Here is a 19,313-nt window from a genome sequence, read left to right as displayed (position 1 = left end):
CGGAGCGGGGTGGGACGTTACCACGAATTCTCTCAGTAACTCAGTTGCTGGGTATCTGCAGGACGAACAAAAGCAAACAAGGTCTTACTGAGCTCACGGTCCACTAGTAGCGACGAAAACGTACACCCGAGTATCTTACCACACATGCTACAGCTGCTGCTGTGACGGACGGGCCCGGGGCGCAGAAGTGAGGGAGGAGCCCCCTGGGACGGGGGGAAATAAGGACGTTCACCCTGAGACCCGAGGAGCGTCACCCAAAACTCCTTTGAAACGAGGCAGCTCCAGCTAGCGTGGCAGAGGAGCTGATGGCGCATTTCACTGAACGGCCGCAGCTGTTGGCGGCAGGCCCAGCCGGGTGAATGGGCCCGGTTGTCCGACCTCAACCCACACGGTCTCCAGCTGGGGCTCCGGTCCCGTCGTGGCGAGAAGATGGCGGCCGGCAGCGCCGGGTGTGCATCTCTGCACAGCAAGGAGTCCGGCGTGTTGTTTACCCGCAGTTCCCCAGAGACCTAGAGTTGGCCGTCGCGGACTTGACTTGGGTCATAAGCCCAGCGCCGACTGGTGTGGCCGGGGATCGCAATGTCGCCTCATTGAGCCCGGAGCTGGGCCGCGGCGGGGCCAGACTAACATGGGCGGCTCGGATGGGAGGGCCGTATGGAGAGCAGTGCGTGTGAGGAAGAGAAGGGAAGTTGGCCTGCGCGGCGGGAGCACAGGGGGCGAGAGAAGAGGGAGGAGTTCCCTAAGGTCAGGTCATACAGGGCCGTCCAGGCCGCGTTAAAGGTCTGGGATCTCATTCCGGAAGCGTAGGGAGCCGCTGGAGGGCTTTAAATGAGGCAAGAGGCTTGCAAGACGCTAACGCTGGAAGCTTGATAAGCAGGAAGCACCGTAGTTCTGAGTGACAGAACCTAGGACCACAGGAGAAACACGAGGGTCAGGGACAGAGGCTTTGGCCAAATGGCATCTGAGGGGCCATGACAAAAACAGGCAACCGGAAATGCTTACTGCAACGTTATTGCCCATCTTAAAACACTTGCTGCTTCTCACCATCTCCCTGCCCCTCCCCCGCCCCGCCGCCTTCTCTTCAGTCCACCGCGAACTTCTGCCCCTAGGTCTCCATCAGCATTAGTGCTGTCAGGGGCATCTGGGTGGCTGAGTCAGTGAAACGTCCAACTTTGGCTCAGGTCATGATCGCACGGTTCATGGGTTCGAGCCCCGTGTCAGGCTCTGCGCTGACAGCTGGGAGCCTGAAACCTGCTTTGGATTCTGTGTCTCCCTCTCTGGCCCTCCCCCACTCATGCTCTGTCTCTCTCAAAAATAAACATTTTAAAAAACAACTAGTTCTGTCAGTAACCTTAGTTTTGCCAAGCCCAGTGGTCACTCCTGTCTTCCTTTCACTTAGATTCTCAGCCGTATCGACAGAATCGATCACTCTCTCTGTGAAATAGTTTCTGCCTTCACTGGCCTCTTCTCAACCTTTGCCGGACTGCCCTGCCTCTTCCCGTCTCCCAGAGCCAGGAGAACTCCAGGGTTCAGCCCTGAGTGTGCTTTGAATCCACTCCTCTCTCCTGAAGCCACCTCCCCTGCTCTGTGGATCCCTGTGCAGGAAGCTCTAGGAAACCGCCCATAGGAGGCGGACAGCATGTGAGACGGTCACAGATAACATCAGGCAGAGCTTCTCTTCGAAAAGTAAGACTAAAACTCTTGAAAATTATGTTACTCTACATTTAACAAAAATTACATTATAACCGCATGTGATTCCTAGAACAAAGAAGTATTGTTTTGGGGATGATTTTCTAACAGAATGAAAAGAGCACAACGAGACGGGCCTTCACATTGGGCTTCCAAGGCACAATCATGAAAGGGTGATCTTTACTGCCTCAGATTGCCCAGACCTCCGCCTCTGAAGGCCAGGCTTGGGAACCGGAAGCACCTTGTCACGATACTCGCCACCTGTTTCTTCTCAAATTTTTAACCGGTGTCCACAGTAGGCCAGGCCCTTCTCTTCCCTTTGGTTGTAACCTGGAGTTCGCCAATACTTGCACGAACTTAGAACTACTTCCCGCTTACATAGAAAGGATCCTGGGCTTGGACAGGGTGGCCTGAAGCTCCAGAGACAAGGGTCTCCCGCCTCCTGGGGTCACAGGTGACAGTCCCCAGAAGGGCACCTGGCCCAGGAAGAGTCCGCAAAACCTTCCAGATAGAGGCTCGGGGGTGGCTGGGTGGCCAAGCTGGAGAGCGGGAATGTGGAAAGGTCAGCAGCCATGTGGTGGGGGGGGAGTGGATTCAGGAGGATGAAACTGACGTGTACAAATCTGTGCGTAGAAACGAAAAGCACGCGTCCTGACGGGTGGGCCCTGGTTCCGGGGGTCCGTCCTCCCGAGGCCCGAGGCCGCCTGCAGTATAGTCGCCCGGGCCTGCAGACCCCTCCCTCTTCCTAAATGAGGTCACCTGTAAACCACAGTCTCCGCGCTGCTGACAGGTGTGGGGGGCTCTGGGACCGTCCTGAGACACGAGGCCGGGCAAGGACAGAGCCAGAGCCCAGGAGGGGCCGCTCTAGCCGACGGCACGGCCACCTCGCCGCGGATCAGGACGGCCTTGTCTGAAGGACAAACAGTGATCATTTAAGAACCTGATTATTGACCTGCTTCCTGGTATCACACCTCCAGCTGGTTGGGTCAGGCAGGGTCACTGTGAAACCAGTGCAGGCGTGATGATCTTTAAAAACGGAATGACTTGGGGCGCCTGGGTGGCTTGGTCGGTTGGGCGTCCGACTTTCGCTTGGGTCATGATCTCGCGGTTCGTGGGTTCGAGCCCCGCGTCGGGCTCTGTGCTGGCTGCCAGCTCAGAGCCTGGAGCCTGTTTCAGTCTGTGACTCCCTCTCTCTCTGACCCTCCCCTGCTCACGCTCTCTCTCTCCCCTAGAAATAAATGAAACATTTAAAAAAAAAACGGAATGACTGAGGAAGACCAAGGTAAACGAAGTCAGATCTCAACAAAAAGCAGACCAGTGTCCATGTTCCTCTTTAATACGGCTGGTGTTTACAAGGGGAGAAGGTAGGCCGATGTGATCAGTCAGTCCAGCTCTGCCTCCAGCGCCTTCTGGTCAGTGTCCATACTTGCAAAACTTTCTGCAAAAAGATACAAAGTTAAAAAAAAATCCATTCAGTATAATAATAGACATCGACCACAGGACATGATGACTCCTATTTTGACACTTAGAAAACCGTGTAACGTAGGTCCCCAGGGGCGTCCTCCAGCCTGCCAGCGTGGGAACCGGAATTCCAGGGACAAGCTCGGCATCAGGAGAGAGACAGGCTGTTAACCTAAGCTGGCAAGTGTCAACTACAACGTTTTTACCGTGTTCTGAACGCTCATTTTTAAATGTCTTCCTCCAGTAACACGGGTGCTTTCTTGGCAAGGGCGCCGTACCTTCACCAGTTTTCTTTGTTGCCAAAGCTTCGGATGCTCGGTCCTCCGTGTTGGGGGGGGAGCCCTTTGCTGCGCGGCACGGCCTTCACCGCCACTGGTGTAGCGAGGTTCGAGTTGTATTTTGATAAAATCTGAAACGAAACAAATTTCTTTTTATCAAGTCATACGAACTACACAACAGACTTGGAAGGTGTTATAAAATACTCAAGAAGAGCCAAGAAGAGGAGCTAGGCTCAGTCAGTTAAGCATCTGACTCTCATGATCTCACAGTTTGTGAGTTCGAGCCCCCCACATCAAGCAAGCTCTGCGCTGAAAGTGCAGACACTGCTAGGGATTCTCTCTCCGTCTTTGCCCCTTCCCCACTTTCTCTCTGTCTCTCTCTCAAAAATAAACTTACCAAACAAAAATCTTAAAAAAAAAAGCCAAAAATGTAAAGCTATGGGTTATTTGAAACAGTACTTTTTTCAGCAGCACAGACATTCAACAGCAAAGAAAGGACGGTTAGAAACTGAACCTTAATGTGGAGGCTTGACTTCCGAAGCCTTCTAAAATGTACTCTTAAGATTAATGGAAGTAAAATAAGCACTAACATATCCCCAAGAGCAAATGAAGCCTTTACAACATTGTCAGGGAAAATAAATATAGGAAAGGACAAAATACATGCTCAAAAGAAAGATGATCAGCTACGGAAGATTATAAAAAGGAGAGTCTGAAATATCAGCTATGATTTGTTTTCATATCTGAAGAGGTGATACATTAAATAAAAGGCTCCCCCCCTTTCACGTAAAAATAAAAAGAGAAGGACTAACCCCAGCAAAGTAGAAACTCGAGATAATTCCCATAAAGACAACATGCTCGCTCAAGTGTCTAATGTCCAGGAAAACAGAAAAGACCGAGAACAAAGGGCAACAAATACTTTCTTGATATCCCAGGATGAGTCCGCTCTCCTGGCGTTTAGTTATTATTCCAGAAAGTCACAGCTAAGGAGCTTGCGAGAATGGTTCTGCACAATTCCAACTGCCTAAGCGATAGCTGCCACTCTAACTTCAGTTACGGTGGGGAGGACTGGCGGTCGCAGAGTCGAGCTGGCAGTCCTTACAGATCAGTAGGAGACTAGAGGTAGGTGACGTACTAAACAATCAGACATTCTTGGAGTGCCTGGGGGCTCTGTCGGTTAAGCATCCGACTCTTGAGTTCGGCTCAGGTCACGATCTCACAGTTCGTGGGACCGAGCCCTGAGTCGAGCTCTGCACTGACAGTGTGGAGCCTGCTTGAAATTCTCCTCCGCCCCCACCCTTATAAATACATAACCATTTAAAAAAAAAATTAGATATTCTAACATTTAAGTCAACTTTTCTTAAACTGAAGTCCAAGATGCCTCAGGTTCAAAAAAACTGATAGAAGTTATTCGTGATACCCTTCCCTGGAGAACTGTGACATAAACGGCATTTCCGATTTTGCCAGCCACACCTCCAGTGGAAACAGTCAACATAGAAATTGCAGGTGAACAATTATTAGGAAATACTATAAGAATAAATTTCAGAACAAGTAGCACGCAAAGAGAAAATGTGCCACGAGGAAATAAAAGTATGATGAAATGGTGAGTTCATGCTCAGCCAGAACAGCCTACCCGGTGCTCTCAGGAGGGACTAAGAGCCCAGAGTTTAGATTTTCTCAGGACACAATCTAGCACGTTAGCCCAATGAGAAATAAGACAGTTTTTATATAGTTTCAGGTCTTTAATGTAAACATCTGATTTTGAAAGGAATGTATCAGAAAAAGAAATAGCCTGGAAAACTAACCTGGAGAATATCCTCTGGAATGGTAGTGACTTCTGGAGGGGTAGGTGTTCTCAGCAGATTCTCGTAAGAAGAAATTACGGGAGAAGAGGGATCTGCAAAACTCTCACAACACTTCTCTGAATTTAAAACTAACGATGTACAGTCTTTCATTTCCAAATCATTTGATGAACCGTTTGTTTCTGATAATGGGTAATTTGTGGATTCCTATTGAACGAAAATAAATCATGAAATCATGATGGCATAAAACACAGTAAATAAAAATCACTAGTCAGTTTTAGTTGTGTTGCACAAAAGTGACCTGCTCTTCCTCGACCGATCACAAAGAAAATGGAGGAAACACAGAAATGGCACATGGAGCACAAAATCCCATCTTCGGTTTAACATGAGAACGAACCGGGTCTGAGACAGCTTTAGACGGACTCACCCACCCAGTTTCAGGGAACACGAAGCTGGCCCAGGTAAGAGTAACACCACGGGTGAGGAAAAGGTTACCACACGCCCTCGCTCTGTAGGCAGGCACAGCCCGTGTGAGGAGAACTTAGCATGTGATTCATGCCAACCTGACCAATCCAGTAAATCGCCTCCTCTCTCCAGGGCCAGAGTTAATAGAGTCACATCAGTAGAGGGCCTTCCACAAGCACAGGGAACACAGGAGTGGATCCATTTTAAGCGGCAAGTACTAGGAGATAACCCGATAGATCCTTCAACTGATACTAGTATTTTGTCAGTCTATCTACCTGGCCAAGACAGTGGTAACCAGCCGCACGGGTCTATTTGGATTTAGTTTTAAATTCATCACATTTTTTTTTTTTTTTTAAATCTTTAATTTTTTTTTTTTTTTTTTNTTTTTATTTATTTCTAGGAGAGAGAGAGAGACAGCGTGAGCAGGGGAGGGTCAGAGAGAGAGGGAGTCACAGACTGAAACAGGCCTCAGGCTCTGAGCTGGCAGTCAGCACAGAGCCCGACGCGGGGCTCGAACCCACGAACCGCGAGATCATGACCTAAGTGAAAGTCGGACGCTTAACCGACTAAGCCACCCAGGCGCCCCGAAATTCATCACATTTTTAAAAGTAAAACTTAGGTCCCTCAGATGCACTAGCCACATCTTAGGGATTGCCCCCCGGTCTGCAGTGCTGGTGGTTGTACATGCCCACAGCAACCTCAAAAATGGGATGAGGCATGATTCCATTAATTTGTTCATTGAGAAGTATTTGGAAAAAGCAGAAGTCACCCATAAATTTGTCACCTGGATGTAATCACACTTTGGTGTGTTTCTATCCATTCTTTTATTCTTTTTCTTTGAAACAAAGTATATTGTGTGTGTGTGCGCACATGTATACATGTGCATGCATGTCATTTTCTTCAAAATGTTTGGGGCGCCTGGGTGGCTTAGTCGGTGAAGCGTCCGACTTTCGCTCTGGTCATGATCTCGCGGTTCGTGGGTTTGAGCCCCGCGTCGGGCTCTGTGCTGACTGCCAGCTCAGAGCCTGGAGCCTGCTTCAGTCTGTGACTCCCTCTCTCTCTGACCCTCCCCTGCTCACGCTGTCTCTCTCTCCTAGAAATAAATAAAACATTAAAAATTTAAAAAAAAAATGTTCTTTTTATGTTATCTGTGCTTTAAAACATATGCTAGGGGCGCCTCGGGGGCTCAGTTCAGCATCTGACCTTTGTTTCGGCTCAGGTCATGATCTCATGGTTCGTGAGTTTGAGTCCCACATCAGGCTCTGCACTGATAGCGCGGAGCCTGCTTTGGATTCTCTCTCCCCCTGGCCCTTCGCTACTTTCTGTGTCAAAATAAATAAATGAATATTAAAAAAATAAAAACATGTGCTAGTTACAGAAAACCATACACACCTTAGTGTATTTTCCTTCTATGTGACCACTTGACATTTAGGTTTTCCCCATGCTTTGCTCTTATAAATAATGCTGCTCCTTCCTCTGTAACCTTGTTATAATTCTTTGTGCCAATGTACCTTAGAGTAAATTCTGAGACATGGTTAACGGGTATGAAAAAACTTTAAAGCTTTTGCTATATGCTGCCAAATTCCCTTAAATTCCCCTCCAGAAGTTTGTAAATATACTCGTAAAGGCTGCAGTAGTCTAAGTGGTTTTGTTTTTAAATTGAAATACAGTTGACATACAACAGTCAAGGTTTTTAAAACAGACGAAGTCTAGAAATAATAGTGTATATGAGTCATCAGGAAAAAGACTGGAGCTTTCACGGTTGTGGAAACGCACCAAAGCTGTACTATTCTTTGTAGAAGGAATTTTCAAACCAGGAGTGCAGAATGTGGGCGCCAAGGGGGAATCTGTACAGTAGCCACCTAAAAGACACAAACAATGGCATGAAATTATACATTGGAAAATAAAGTTGAGGGGCAACTGGATGGCTCAGGCAGGTGGGTGGTAGACTTTAGCTCAGGTCATGATCTCATGGCCCATGGGTTCGAGCCCCGATGCGGGCTCTGTGCTGACAGCTCGGAGCCTGGAGCCTGCTTCAGATTCTGTCTCCCTCTCTCTCTGCCCCTCCCCTGCTCGTACTCTCTCAAAAATAAACAAAATTATTTTTTTAATGTTTATTTGTGAGAGACAAAATCTGTATGAACTTTATGAAGAAAATCAAATTTCTAAAGAAGAAAAGGGGGACGGAAGAGGACAAGGAGGTCACCTACCTTCTAAGACATTAGGATTTACTCTGAAGCTGTAACTATCAGAACAAGAAAGAGATCGCAGAAGCAGACCCATGTGTTTACAGACATGTAACTCTAACCCAGAGTATGGCGAAAGCAATCTTAAAATGATCAGGCTAGCAAAATTTTATTAAGTCTAAAAATCACGTGCTGGGAAAGATGGAGAAATAGGATCATAAACACTGCTGGTGGGAATCAGAACAGCCACCCTTGGGTGGCAATTAAGCATTTTCCAGAATATGGGAAAACAATTTGAAATGGTAGCTACTGTATTCTGAGTATAGTTTATGTAAGAAAATAAGGAAGAATCTAATCAACAGGCTGAAACTTTTTTAAAAAAAGGTACTATTGATTCTGCATCAGAAGTTGGCTGAATGAATATACATTTATGTTCTAAGTTAAAATGTTAAAAACAAACAAGCTGACAAATATATATTTTTAATACTTTTTTTTTTTTTTGAGAGAGAGAGAGAGAGAGAGCAAGCGAGCGAGCGAGTGAGCAAGCATGAGCAGGGGAGGGGCAGAGAGAGGGAAACAGAATCCAAAGCAGGCTCCAGGCTCTGAGCTGTCAGCACAGAGCCCGATGCAGGGCTTGAACTCACTGACTGCGAGATCATGACCTGAGCTGAAGTCAGATGCTTACCTGACTGAGCCACCCAGGCGCCCCAGATGAATACTGACTATAATCAGTAAAGCTATGGAAAGCATACCAGGAAATTGTATCTTTCTCTAGGATGGAATCACGCTGCACCCAATAGAACGGTACTTTACATGATTCAATGTTATGAACTGACAAGATGCAGAAGTAATTGGGGCGCCTGGGTGGCTTAGTCGGTTAAGCGTCCGACTTTCGCTTAGGTCATGATCTCACGGTTCGTGGGTTCGAGCCCCGCGTCGAGCTCTGTGCTGACTGCCAGCTCAGAGCCTGGAGCCTGTTTCAGTCTGTGTCTCCCTCTCTCTCTGATCCTCCCCTGCTCACGCTGTCTCTCTCTCTGTCTCTCCTAGAAATAAATAAAAATATTTAAGAAAAAAAAAAAGATGCAGAAGGACTATGTCTAAGCTGATGCAACCTTTTTTTTTTTTTTATGTTTTTATTTATTTCTGAGACAGAGAGACAGTGTGAGCAGGGGAGGGTCAGGGAGAGAGGGAGACAGAATCTGAAACAGGCTCCAGGCTCTGAGCAGGCTGTCAGCACAGAGCCCGATGCGGGGCTCAAACCCATGAACCGTGAGATCATAACCTAAGCCAAAGTTGGATGTTTAACCGACTGAGACACCCAGGCGCCCCGATGCAACCATTTTTGTACCAAGATAATCCAGAAAGAGGATAGACGAGAAGTAATGTAGTTCTTATACTCACCATTTTTTTTCAACTTCTGGATTACGAGGCCAGGAGTAGCAAAGAAATTCTCACCGGTCACTGGTTCTGATTCTACAGCCCTCTCCCTGGTATGATTCATAGGGAAATTATAAGGTAAAAAAGTTAACATTGAACCTCTGGGGGGAAAATGCAGTCTTACCATATACTGTCAAGTCCAGACAAACGTCCAGTCCTATTCTGCGTAACACACGTACCACTGAACTTTTTTATTAACGCACACACGTGGCTCAAAAAAGGTCGTGAACCATTTTGTACTGACAGCCTTGACTGAGAAGCAGGTTAAGAAACCCTGACTTACAGGAACGCCGTAAGTTTAACTCATTTGTTCAAATACAGGGGCTACACGGCTCATGGTTTCAAAACCATACAGTGGAATTTTGCAGCCAGTTTACAGATATAAATTAAGAACCTGTCTTTGTTTTAGACTAAAAAAGACCCTGTGATCTCACTCAGGGTATTGTAGCCATTTACTCAGATGTCTGAAAATATACAGAGAAGTATCATCAAATACTACAAGATGGTTCAACTAACCAGTTGTGCTGGCATAATTCACTGAGTGATTTTTACCTCCAAAACATCTTCTTCTATAAGTTATGTAAATTGGAATCGGTTTCTGGGGTATTCTGTTCCAGTTACAAGTCTTTTCTGTGACAGTTTTACTTACTGTAGCTTTAGATATTTTACCATTAGTAGGTCGAATTCCCTCATTACTATTATTTTTATTACTATTGTAGCGACTACTTTTATTTAAGATTTTATGTTTTTAAGTAATCTTTACACCCAACACAGGGCCCAAACCCATGACCTCAAGATCAAGAGTTGCACGCTCTTCTGACTGAAACAGCCAGGCACCCCTTTTTTGGCTACATTTACTTTTCATTCTTCCAAACAAATTTTAGAGTCATTTTATCATTTACCTTTAAAAAATCCTACTGAGGCTTTGTTGTAAATGCATGACATCTATAAATTAATTTGTCGTGATTAAGCATCTTAACAACAGTCTATTAGGATGAAGTTAAAACATTATATTCCCCAATTTTTCCTTACTTAACCCAGAAATATTTTATGGTTTTTAACACGTAGATCTTCTTACACCATGACTGACATCAGTCTTTCACATTTTTGATGCAAGTCTGAATGAATTTTTTCCTACTCTGTTTAGGAACTAGTTATTAATAAAATATAGGAAAACATTATTTTAAATGGTCACCTTACCACAATATAAAACATATCTTCTATCAGCCTCTTTCTTGAAGTTTGAGATGTGACTTTCTTGGGTTGCCATGTACAAAACATGGCCTAGAAGTACTTGCTATTGGCGAAAGTATCAAGAATGATGTTAAATAATGGTGACAGACAGCTTCACTATTAAGTTGGAGATCTGTAATTTATCATGTTAATGAAGTACTCTATTTGGGGTTTGACCAAGCATTTTAAAGGAATGAGTATCAAATTTTACCAAATTCTTAGGGCGCCTAGGTGGCTCAGTCAGTTAAGCGTCTGACTCTTGATTTGGGCTCATGATCTCACAATTCATGAGACTGAGCCTCACGTCAGGTTCTGGGCTGACAGCACAGGGCCTGCTTGGGATTCTCTCTCCTTCTCTCTTTGCCCTTCCCCCACTTGCATGCGCTTTCTCTCTCCCTCTCAAAATAAACTTTAAAAAATTTTATCCAATTCCTTATTGGCATCTATTAAGATTATCCTTTTTTTTTCTTTTTTAATTAAATCATTAAATAATGTACGTTTTGAGTTTTCAAGTATTAAACTCTCTTTGCATTCCTGGGATAAGCTTAACTTGTAAGTTATCCACTAGTGATATTCTGCGAATTCAATTTTTGAGTATTTTAATTGGGATTTTACATCCGTATTTATAAGCGGGTTGGCAGTAGTTTTCTTTTGCATGCTCTGTCAATGTTATCAAGGGTGTGTCAATCTCACAAACTAACTTCAGTGTTTTCTGTCTTAGATGTTTTAGAAAAAGAACTTTCTAAAGTAGGTTTCATGTCCAGCGTCAAGCCCAGCGTGGGGCCTTCACAGGCGCCTGAACTCACAAGGCTGAGATCAAGCCCCGGGCTGAGATCAAGAGTTGTACACTTAACCAACTGAGCCACCTTGGTACCCCCAAAAAGGAACTTTTTAAATCTGTGCTCCAATAAAACTTTATTTACCAAAAAATAGGGAGCAGGCTGGCAGTGGCCTGTGGCAGTACTCTGTAGACACCTGATAATGACAATTCTTTTTAAAGCTGATTATTTTCGGGGCACCTGGGGGTTCAGTCGGTTGAGCGTCTGACTATTGACTTTGGCTCAGGTCATGATCTCACAGTTAGAGAGTTCAAGCCCCGCAGTGGGCTCTGTGCTGGCAATGCGGAGCTTGTTTGGGGTTTACCCTTACCTGCTCTATCTGCCCTTCCTCCACTCCTGCTCTCTCTCTCTCTCAAAATAAATAAATAAACATTGTTTTAAAGGCGGCTTACCTTTTATTCTCCTTCATATTTTTAAGTCCCATCGTGTAATCTTCATTTAAACATGCAGTATAGTCTGAGATACCAAAGTGTTCTAATTTAGGAGTTACACACTCAAAATCATCCATCTTTAGTGCACATTTTGGAGTTTTTAGTACTTTAACCAGGGGCTGCTTGGCAGATAGACTTAGGGCTTGGGGCTCTTCCTCATAGTCGTTTACTGCCTGTGGGGGGTTTGGTGGAAGCTGGGATATCATGTACCGCTCAAGTCCAAAATCTGAAAGTTGGGGACTCCGTGGAGACTTCTCAGAACTAGAAGTGCTCGGAACAGCAGGATCAGACAGACCGTCCTTCACATCAGGCATTTGAAAATTTTCATGCTTCGTGGACTCTGATTCAGAGTCCGTGATTTCTTGTTCATCCACTGTGAGGAAACCAAGGAGGTCATGTTCTGGTCAAACATCAAACCACAAAATCCCACATACTAAAGCCACATAAAACAGCTCCATTTGAAATGTCCCCCAAATGAGCAAAAGTCCTGATTCCCTTCTTAGTCTCTAAAGTTTTTTTCAATTGTCACTTTAGGGAAGTTCTGTACCTCTTATCTACCCATACCCCATTCTGATGACACATTAAAGAAGGAAAGTAAACTAAAGTGCTAAAAGATGACAAATCAATGCAAATAAAAGTCCAATATCCTTACTTCCCCAGTTAATGTGATCTACCAATCTTTTTAAATAAACTTTGGAACAACATTATCATTTTATGACATTAATTACAGTGTGTAATTAACTATGATCTAGATTTAACACAAAGTATAACATTAGTTTAGATTTTTCATGTACAGATGCCTAAGTTAAGAAGGAAAGATTGAGGGGCGCCTGGGTGGCTTAGTCGGTTAAGCGTCCGACTTTCGCTTAGGTCATGATCTCGCGGTTCATGGGTTCGAGCCCCGCGTCGGGCTCTGTGCTGACTGCCAGCTCAGAGCCTGGAGCCTGTTCCAGTCTGTGACTCCCTCTCTCTCTGACCCTCCCCTGCTCACGCTGTCTCTCTCTCTCTCTCCTAGGGATTAATAAAACATTAAAAAAAAAATTAAAAAAAAAAGAAGTAAAATTGATTGTCTTGATATTAGGTGACACAATCAGATGGTGAAAACTATAGATTTTTTCTCCCTGCCATGGTCATAAGACAATAAAAATCCCAGAATCTCAAAATAGNGTTCGAGCCCCGCGTCGGGCTCTGTGCTAACTGTCAGCTCAGAGCCTGGAGCCTGTTTCAGTCTGTGAGTCCCTCTCTCTCTGACCCTCCTCTGCTCACGCTCTCTCTCTCTCCTAGAAATAAATAAAACATTAAAAAAAATAAAAAGAAAAAAAAAAAAAGAAGGAAAGATTGTCCGTCAAGATAAATTTTTATCCTCAGTCTGGAACACCTGTATCAAAAGCCTGGTTGAGGAAAATAAAAGGAGAGCATTAGAAAGACATGTAGCTTCTCAACCTTGGATAGGTTATATCTGGCTCCAGACCCCATACGGTTAATCACCACACTGTACATTTCAAAATCAATAATTTACTAACAACTACGCTTTTCCCCATAATCCTTTGCCATTTCCTGCATCTGTCAATGGTTAAGGAATTTGGTGTGGGACCCAAGTTGCACTTAAAAGGTCCAGGACAGCACCCATGATGCCAAGGAACTGGAGAAGGGAAAACACTAGCTTTTAGTGTGAGAGACAACAGAAAGTCAAAAAGGACAACCAGAATGAAGATACGTGGATCTGGCCGGGATCTGGGCAGAGATTAACTTAACGAATGACAGGGCTTCAGTGAGATAGCAAGATGGGTTTGAAGGAAACGGAGGGCAACTGTGAAGTGTGTAGCATGAAGTGGAAAAGAAAAAAGAACCAGTAATGAGGGTAACAGAAAGCAAGAAAACATGGAGAGGGTGAGATGAAGGAAAAGAAATGGAAATGTGTTTAGAATCCTCCATGGGACAGGCATTTGAATGTTTCACTCAGTTTTCATATGAACTATTTCAAGCACAAAATCTCTTTGAATATTTTTTCATTTTTATACATAAACACCAGTTTGGAGAACACTCAGCTGATAAAATGTAAAGAGCCAAAACCTGACCTCACATCCTTTGATTCCAAACACTGCCATCTGTTTAAGAATAAGAATGGAGGGAGTTAATACAGAGATGTGTTTCAGACAACCTTGAATAGATATCACGGGTTGCTAAATTGGAAATATGAATTGTAACAACTGTACTTATTGATGGAAATGGGAAAAAATTTCTCTAAAATATCCTGTCCGTTGTATTCTTTTTAAGAAGAAAGTATTTGTACTTTTCTTGTTATGAATTGGAATGTATCTTTGTTGGGTCTGATAATGATCTTTTTTGTTTCTCTTCATCTTTAAAGGAAGGTCTATAGTTAAAATGGGGTCCATCAGACATTGGTATAGATCCTTATCAGAATCTTTTGGGTACAAAGGAATAGGAAGGGATTAATTTAGGCTGTACATTTAGTCGGCCAGCTAAGAGATCCAACAGATTGGAGGAATGAAGAGGTGAACAATTTTTCTTTGAAGGTAGTATTTTGTTTGTTTTGACTGGCAACAGGACATGAACTAGGATAGAGTACAGGTTTTGCACGCATGATAAACCAGGACGTGTTAAGCACGGAGTATGTACCATACCAAAAAAAAAAAAAAAAAAAAGGTTACAGACTCTGGTTTCATGGCTTTTGGCCCTTGGAAGAGCTGCTGATTCAGAGTTCTGTCTCGGCATTGTGCTTTCTGTTAATTCTGAGACATGTTATAAGGGCCACCAAAAACTTATTCTTGTATTTATCACAAGGCTGTCACTGAGAAGATTAATAAAATCATCGCTGTTTCACTGTGTCATAGGGAGTTACTATCATCCCCATTTTGCAAGGGAGAATAAAGCAATTCAGAGAAATGATCCAAGGTCACACACCCATAGTAGCTGGTGGAGCCTACATTTGAGTCCATAGCTGTTCACGCTAAAGTCAACTGAATTCTTTCCACTGTACCGTGCAGATAATACCCTCCACCCATATCCTCAATATATGTTTTTTGAATTTAACTAATGGTTTATTTATGTACAAAGATCATTCTCATAACAGAAACAAAGACACTGAAGTATATTGAAATTAGTCACTCACGGGTATGGGCATAACGATAGTTAACACCATGTGACTAACATGCCAGGCACTATTCTAAACAACTTTTATCTCATTCAATCCTTCTACAACCTCAAAGGTAGATACTAGTCAACATCTCCACTTTACAGATGAGATACTGAGGTACAAGGTTAAGTAACTGGTCAAAGATAATACAGTTAGTAAATGGCAGAGTTACAGATTTGCATTCAGATTGTTTGGCTCTAAATTCTAAAACACCATGCAATCCTACCCTTTGTTAGAATTGTACAACTTAAAAAAAAGGACTTTATCAGTTTATGTTGCCCCCAATTTCTCCTTCTACAGAAGAAAAAACTGAGAACAAGAAAACTGAAATAGCATGCCTTAAGATCAGTCTCGCAGCTACCTTTGGCAGAGCTGACTAGAAACCAACTGTCCTAAAATCATGCAGATCTGTCCTGCCTTTCACATAGCACTTTGTGCAGGAGAGGAAGGTCTGTCTTCCATTGGCACCACCAATCAGCACTGCATCCAGCAGCGTTTGCTGAATAAATGATCACATAAAACAGTCACGTAACGGCAGATCCAGGAACAGACACCATGACCAAGCCCAGAGTAACTGTACTTAATCACGCTGCCTTCCTTCTTTAATACTTAGACAAATGCCATAAAATGCCAATCATTCACACCTGCATTTTTCTTGTCACGTGGATTATATCCATACTTCTGGAAAAACTCTGTTATTTTCATGATATCCATTGAATTTTTCTTCATTAGTACTTTTGTTGCTTTTACAAAACCAATGCTTTCTTGACTTTCCAAACTTGCTTTATCAAGAAGAAGAATGACATCATCCTTTTATGAGGAAAAAAAGTACATTATAATTTTTTTATCAAAAGACTTAGCCTTAAGACTAAAAGACTAAATCTATTTATTTAAAAATTACCACACAAAGATGATAATTTATATTATAGGACTAATACCTTTAGAGTCTGGACTTCGGAATGAAGGTCATATAAAATTCTCGCTGGATAGTCTTCAAAGTCTTCAGTATGAGTAGAGAAAGGAAAAAATACAATAAGGAAGAAGTGCAATTAGGAAAAGGAGGAAAAAGAATAGAAAATATAATTTAGTATTGTTTCTTAGAATTTAAAAACCCTTGTGGATATTTATTTATGATTTGTTTCTTGTCAATTACAAAGAAAAGTATTAAGGCTTTTAAAATTAAATTATAACATACATACAAAAAAGTACAAAAATCAGAAGTATACAGCTTGATAAATTTCAAAGTGAACATGCCTACATAATTAGCACTCAGATCAAGAAGGAAAGAAGGGAGGGAGGAAGGGGAGAAGGAGGAAATGTAATCCTATCTAGCAATTTTTTTTATAATGAGCACTTTTTGGTTCCTATTTTTAAAATCTTTGGCAATAACAGTACTTATGCTTTCTTCTAAAAGAAAGAAATTGTTCTGCCTTTTGCATTTAGAGCTACAATCCTCCTGAAATGGATTTTTTTCATATGGCATGAGGTAAGGATCAATATCCATTCTTATTTTCCATGAGTGTTCAACTGACCAGGCACCATTTATTGAAAAGACACCCTTCACCCACTGTACTGTTCCCTCTCTTACCAGTCAGTTGCAATGTATGTAATACACATCACACAAAAGCAGTTTTTTAAAGAATTATGTTTTTCTTTCTAAGACCTGCCTCCTTTGAAGGTCTCCTTTCACCTGTTAGAGCTTACCCCACTTTTTATTTGGGAAATGCAAGTCAACATGCAGTGATACCTCGTACCTACTGGAATGGCTGTATTTGAAAGACAGATCATAATAAATATGAGGATGTGGAGAAACTGCATTGCTGGTAGAAATGTACAATGGTGTACCCACTTTAGAAAACGATTTGGCAGCTCTTCAAAAAGTTAAACGTAGGTTTACCATATGACCCAGCAATTCTAACTGTATACCAAAGAGAATTGAAAACATAAAGTTCACCGGAAATGTTTGCATATATTCACAATATCTAAAAAGTGGAAACAACCCAAATGTTCATCAACTGATGAATAAACACAATGTGGGATGGCCATACAATGGAATATTATTCAGCAAAATAATGGAATGAATTACTGATACATGCTACAACATGGATGAACTTGCAACATCATGCTGAAATAAGTCCGTCACAAAAGCCTACTTTCGTAGGATGCCTTTTATATGAAATACCCAGAACATGCAAATACATACAGGCAGAAAGTAGAGCAGCGGTTGCCGAGGGCTAGTGGGGCAGGTGGGATGGGGTGACGGGGAGTGGACGTTACCAGTCACGGGGGTCTCGGTTGAGGGTGATGAAAATCTAAACTTACTGCAATGGCTGCACAACTCTGTGAATCCACCAAGAACCACTGGATCGTGTCCTTTAAATGCTGAATTTTATATTATGGGAATTACACCTCAATAAAGAAGTTTAAAAAGTCAGTTTAGTGATTCATCACTGTGACCATAAAAGCTGAAATTTTTGGTGATCATTTTCTCTATCACAATTCCATCTATTCTTTAAAATTTAAAAAGTTTTTATTAATTTTTGAGAGAAACAGTGCGAGCCGGGGAGGGACAGAGAGAGAGGGAGACACAGACTCTGAAGCAGCTCCAGGCTCTGAGCTGTCAGCACGGAGTCTGATGTGGGGCTCCAACCCATGAACCCCAAGATCATGACCTGAACCAAAGTTGGACGCTTAACTGAGCCAGCCAGGCGCCCCAAATTCATATTTTCTGTAATACATATTGGCCACAAATAGAAAAATTATCCCAACTTTTTCTTATAAAACCAGAAGAAAGTGCAAAATTTGTGTACACAGCTAATATGCTGGTAAGAAGGTAAATTAGCACAAGCTTTGTGGAAAGCAATTCAGTTATCAAGAACCCAAAGGGGCACCTGGCTGGCTCAGTCTGTAGAGCATGCAACTCCTGATCTCGGGGTCATGAGATCAAGCCCTACACTAGGTGTAGAGCTTACGTTTAAAAAAACAAAAGAAAAAAGAAAGAGAAAACAAAAAATAATATAATATTAATAGTGGTGTCTTTGGATGGCTGAGTTACAGGAAATATTTATTTTCCTCTTTCTACTTTTCTGTATCTCATATTTTTTGTCATGTACATATACTGGTTTCATAGTCAAAAGAATACACATTTTTAAGTGGCTGGAACACTATTCATAATATAACAAACGTAAAAGGAGTCTGTGTCTGCAGAGCACAGTATTTTAAGGCAAATTACACTTACGACATTTATAAAATAATCTCAAAACCTGAGCTACTCTTGCAACAATTTTTTAAAAATGTCTAATACAAAGGTTAGTGGTGAAGAATTCTGCTCTATTTTTTTTTTTTTTAAAGCAGTGTTGAGGGGTGCCTGGTTGGCTCTGTCACAAGATCATGAGACTCTTGGTCCCCAGGTCGTGAGTTCCAGCCCTGCGATGGCTGTCAAGATTAGTTAAAAAATAAATAAATAAAAGCATCGAGTACCAGTGTGTGTGTTGGCAATACGATTTGCTGGGGGGAAATACAGACATTTACTGCAACTATGGACCATTCGGGTGAGGCAAAGTCACTTTACAAGCAAAGAAGCCTTCTAAAAAACTGCGTTTTTTTAAATTACACTGTATTTTTAATAATATCCATGATATGCAACTTGAAGTATATCATCTAGAAATTAGTGTGTTATGAGCTCAATCTGTCAACTTAACGTACATGTTTACTCTATCCTGTTTCTCTTCGCAACACAGCAACAGGCTACTTCAGTACTTGCGGAGGGCCGGTGTGGTTGTGCACAGACCTGAACACAGCCACGCAACGTACTCGCGGGGGCAGAAGAGTAAATAAAAAGGTGACACTTGCAGCCCCTCGGGGCTCTGCTAACGACAAACGTCGAGCATTTTCACAGGTGTACCGCCCCCATTCCGTATCTCCTTCGAGGCACCCCTCACCACGCCGAGGAGGTGACACACTTTCTGCGGGCGTGTGCGTTCCTGCTGGCCCAGGCCCTTCTGACGCGGGTCCACGCGCCCGCGCGCGTCGCAGCAGCCGCGACGCCCGCCGACGCCCGCCGACCTCACTCACCGCTCTCCTCTCCGTCCAGCGCCCGCTGCAGCCGGGCCGTCTCGCTGTCCAGGCTGACGGCCAGAGACCGCAGCTTCGCGCAGAAGCTTCGGATCAGCTCCATGGAGGAGGACTGCTCGGCCGGACGCCGACCGCAGGAAGACCGCACCCGCAGGGCCCGCCACTAGTTTGAATCTCTTCGCGCCGGAAGTGCCCCTGGCTCCGCGGGGTCGCGCGAGCCCTCTCTCGCGAGAGCTGAAGTCTCGCGCGAAGGGGTAAGGAGGT

At 43.4% G+C, this 19,313-nt stretch overlaps 1 protein-coding gene across 1 annotated transcript; it reads right to left on the bottom strand.

Annotated features, from left to right (window-relative positions):
• Positions 1-1,676: 1,676 nt before the first annotated feature.
• SKA3 (spindle and kinetochore associated complex subunit 3) lies at positions 1,677-19,228 on the bottom strand. The gene is made up of 10 exons (XM_039255226.1): positions 19,050-19,228; positions 15,914-15,975; positions 15,620-15,785; positions 11,780-12,191; positions 9,280-9,365; positions 7,469-7,554; positions 5,231-5,434; positions 3,429-3,559; positions 2,958-3,127; positions 1,677-2,732 (listed from the first exon to the last, which is right to left on the bottom strand). The coding sequence occupies exons 1-8, from the start codon at positions 19,150-19,152 to the stop codon at positions 3,431-3,433; spliced, it is 1,248 nt and encodes a 415-aa protein (XP_039111157.1). The 5' UTR covers positions 19,153-19,228; the 3' UTR covers positions 1,677-2,732; positions 2,958-3,127; positions 3,429-3,430.
• Positions 19,229-19,313: the final 85 nt, after the last annotated feature.

This window comes from Hyaena hyaena, unplaced genomic scaffold, assembly GCF_003009895.1.
Source record: "Hyaena hyaena isolate Hyena2069 unplaced genomic scaffold, ASM300989v1 scaffold_11, whole genome shotgun sequence".
NCBI lineage: Eukaryota > Metazoa > Chordata > Mammalia > Carnivora > Hyaenidae > Hyaena > Hyaena hyaena.
This window is presented reverse-complemented; position numbering and strand designations above follow the sequence as displayed.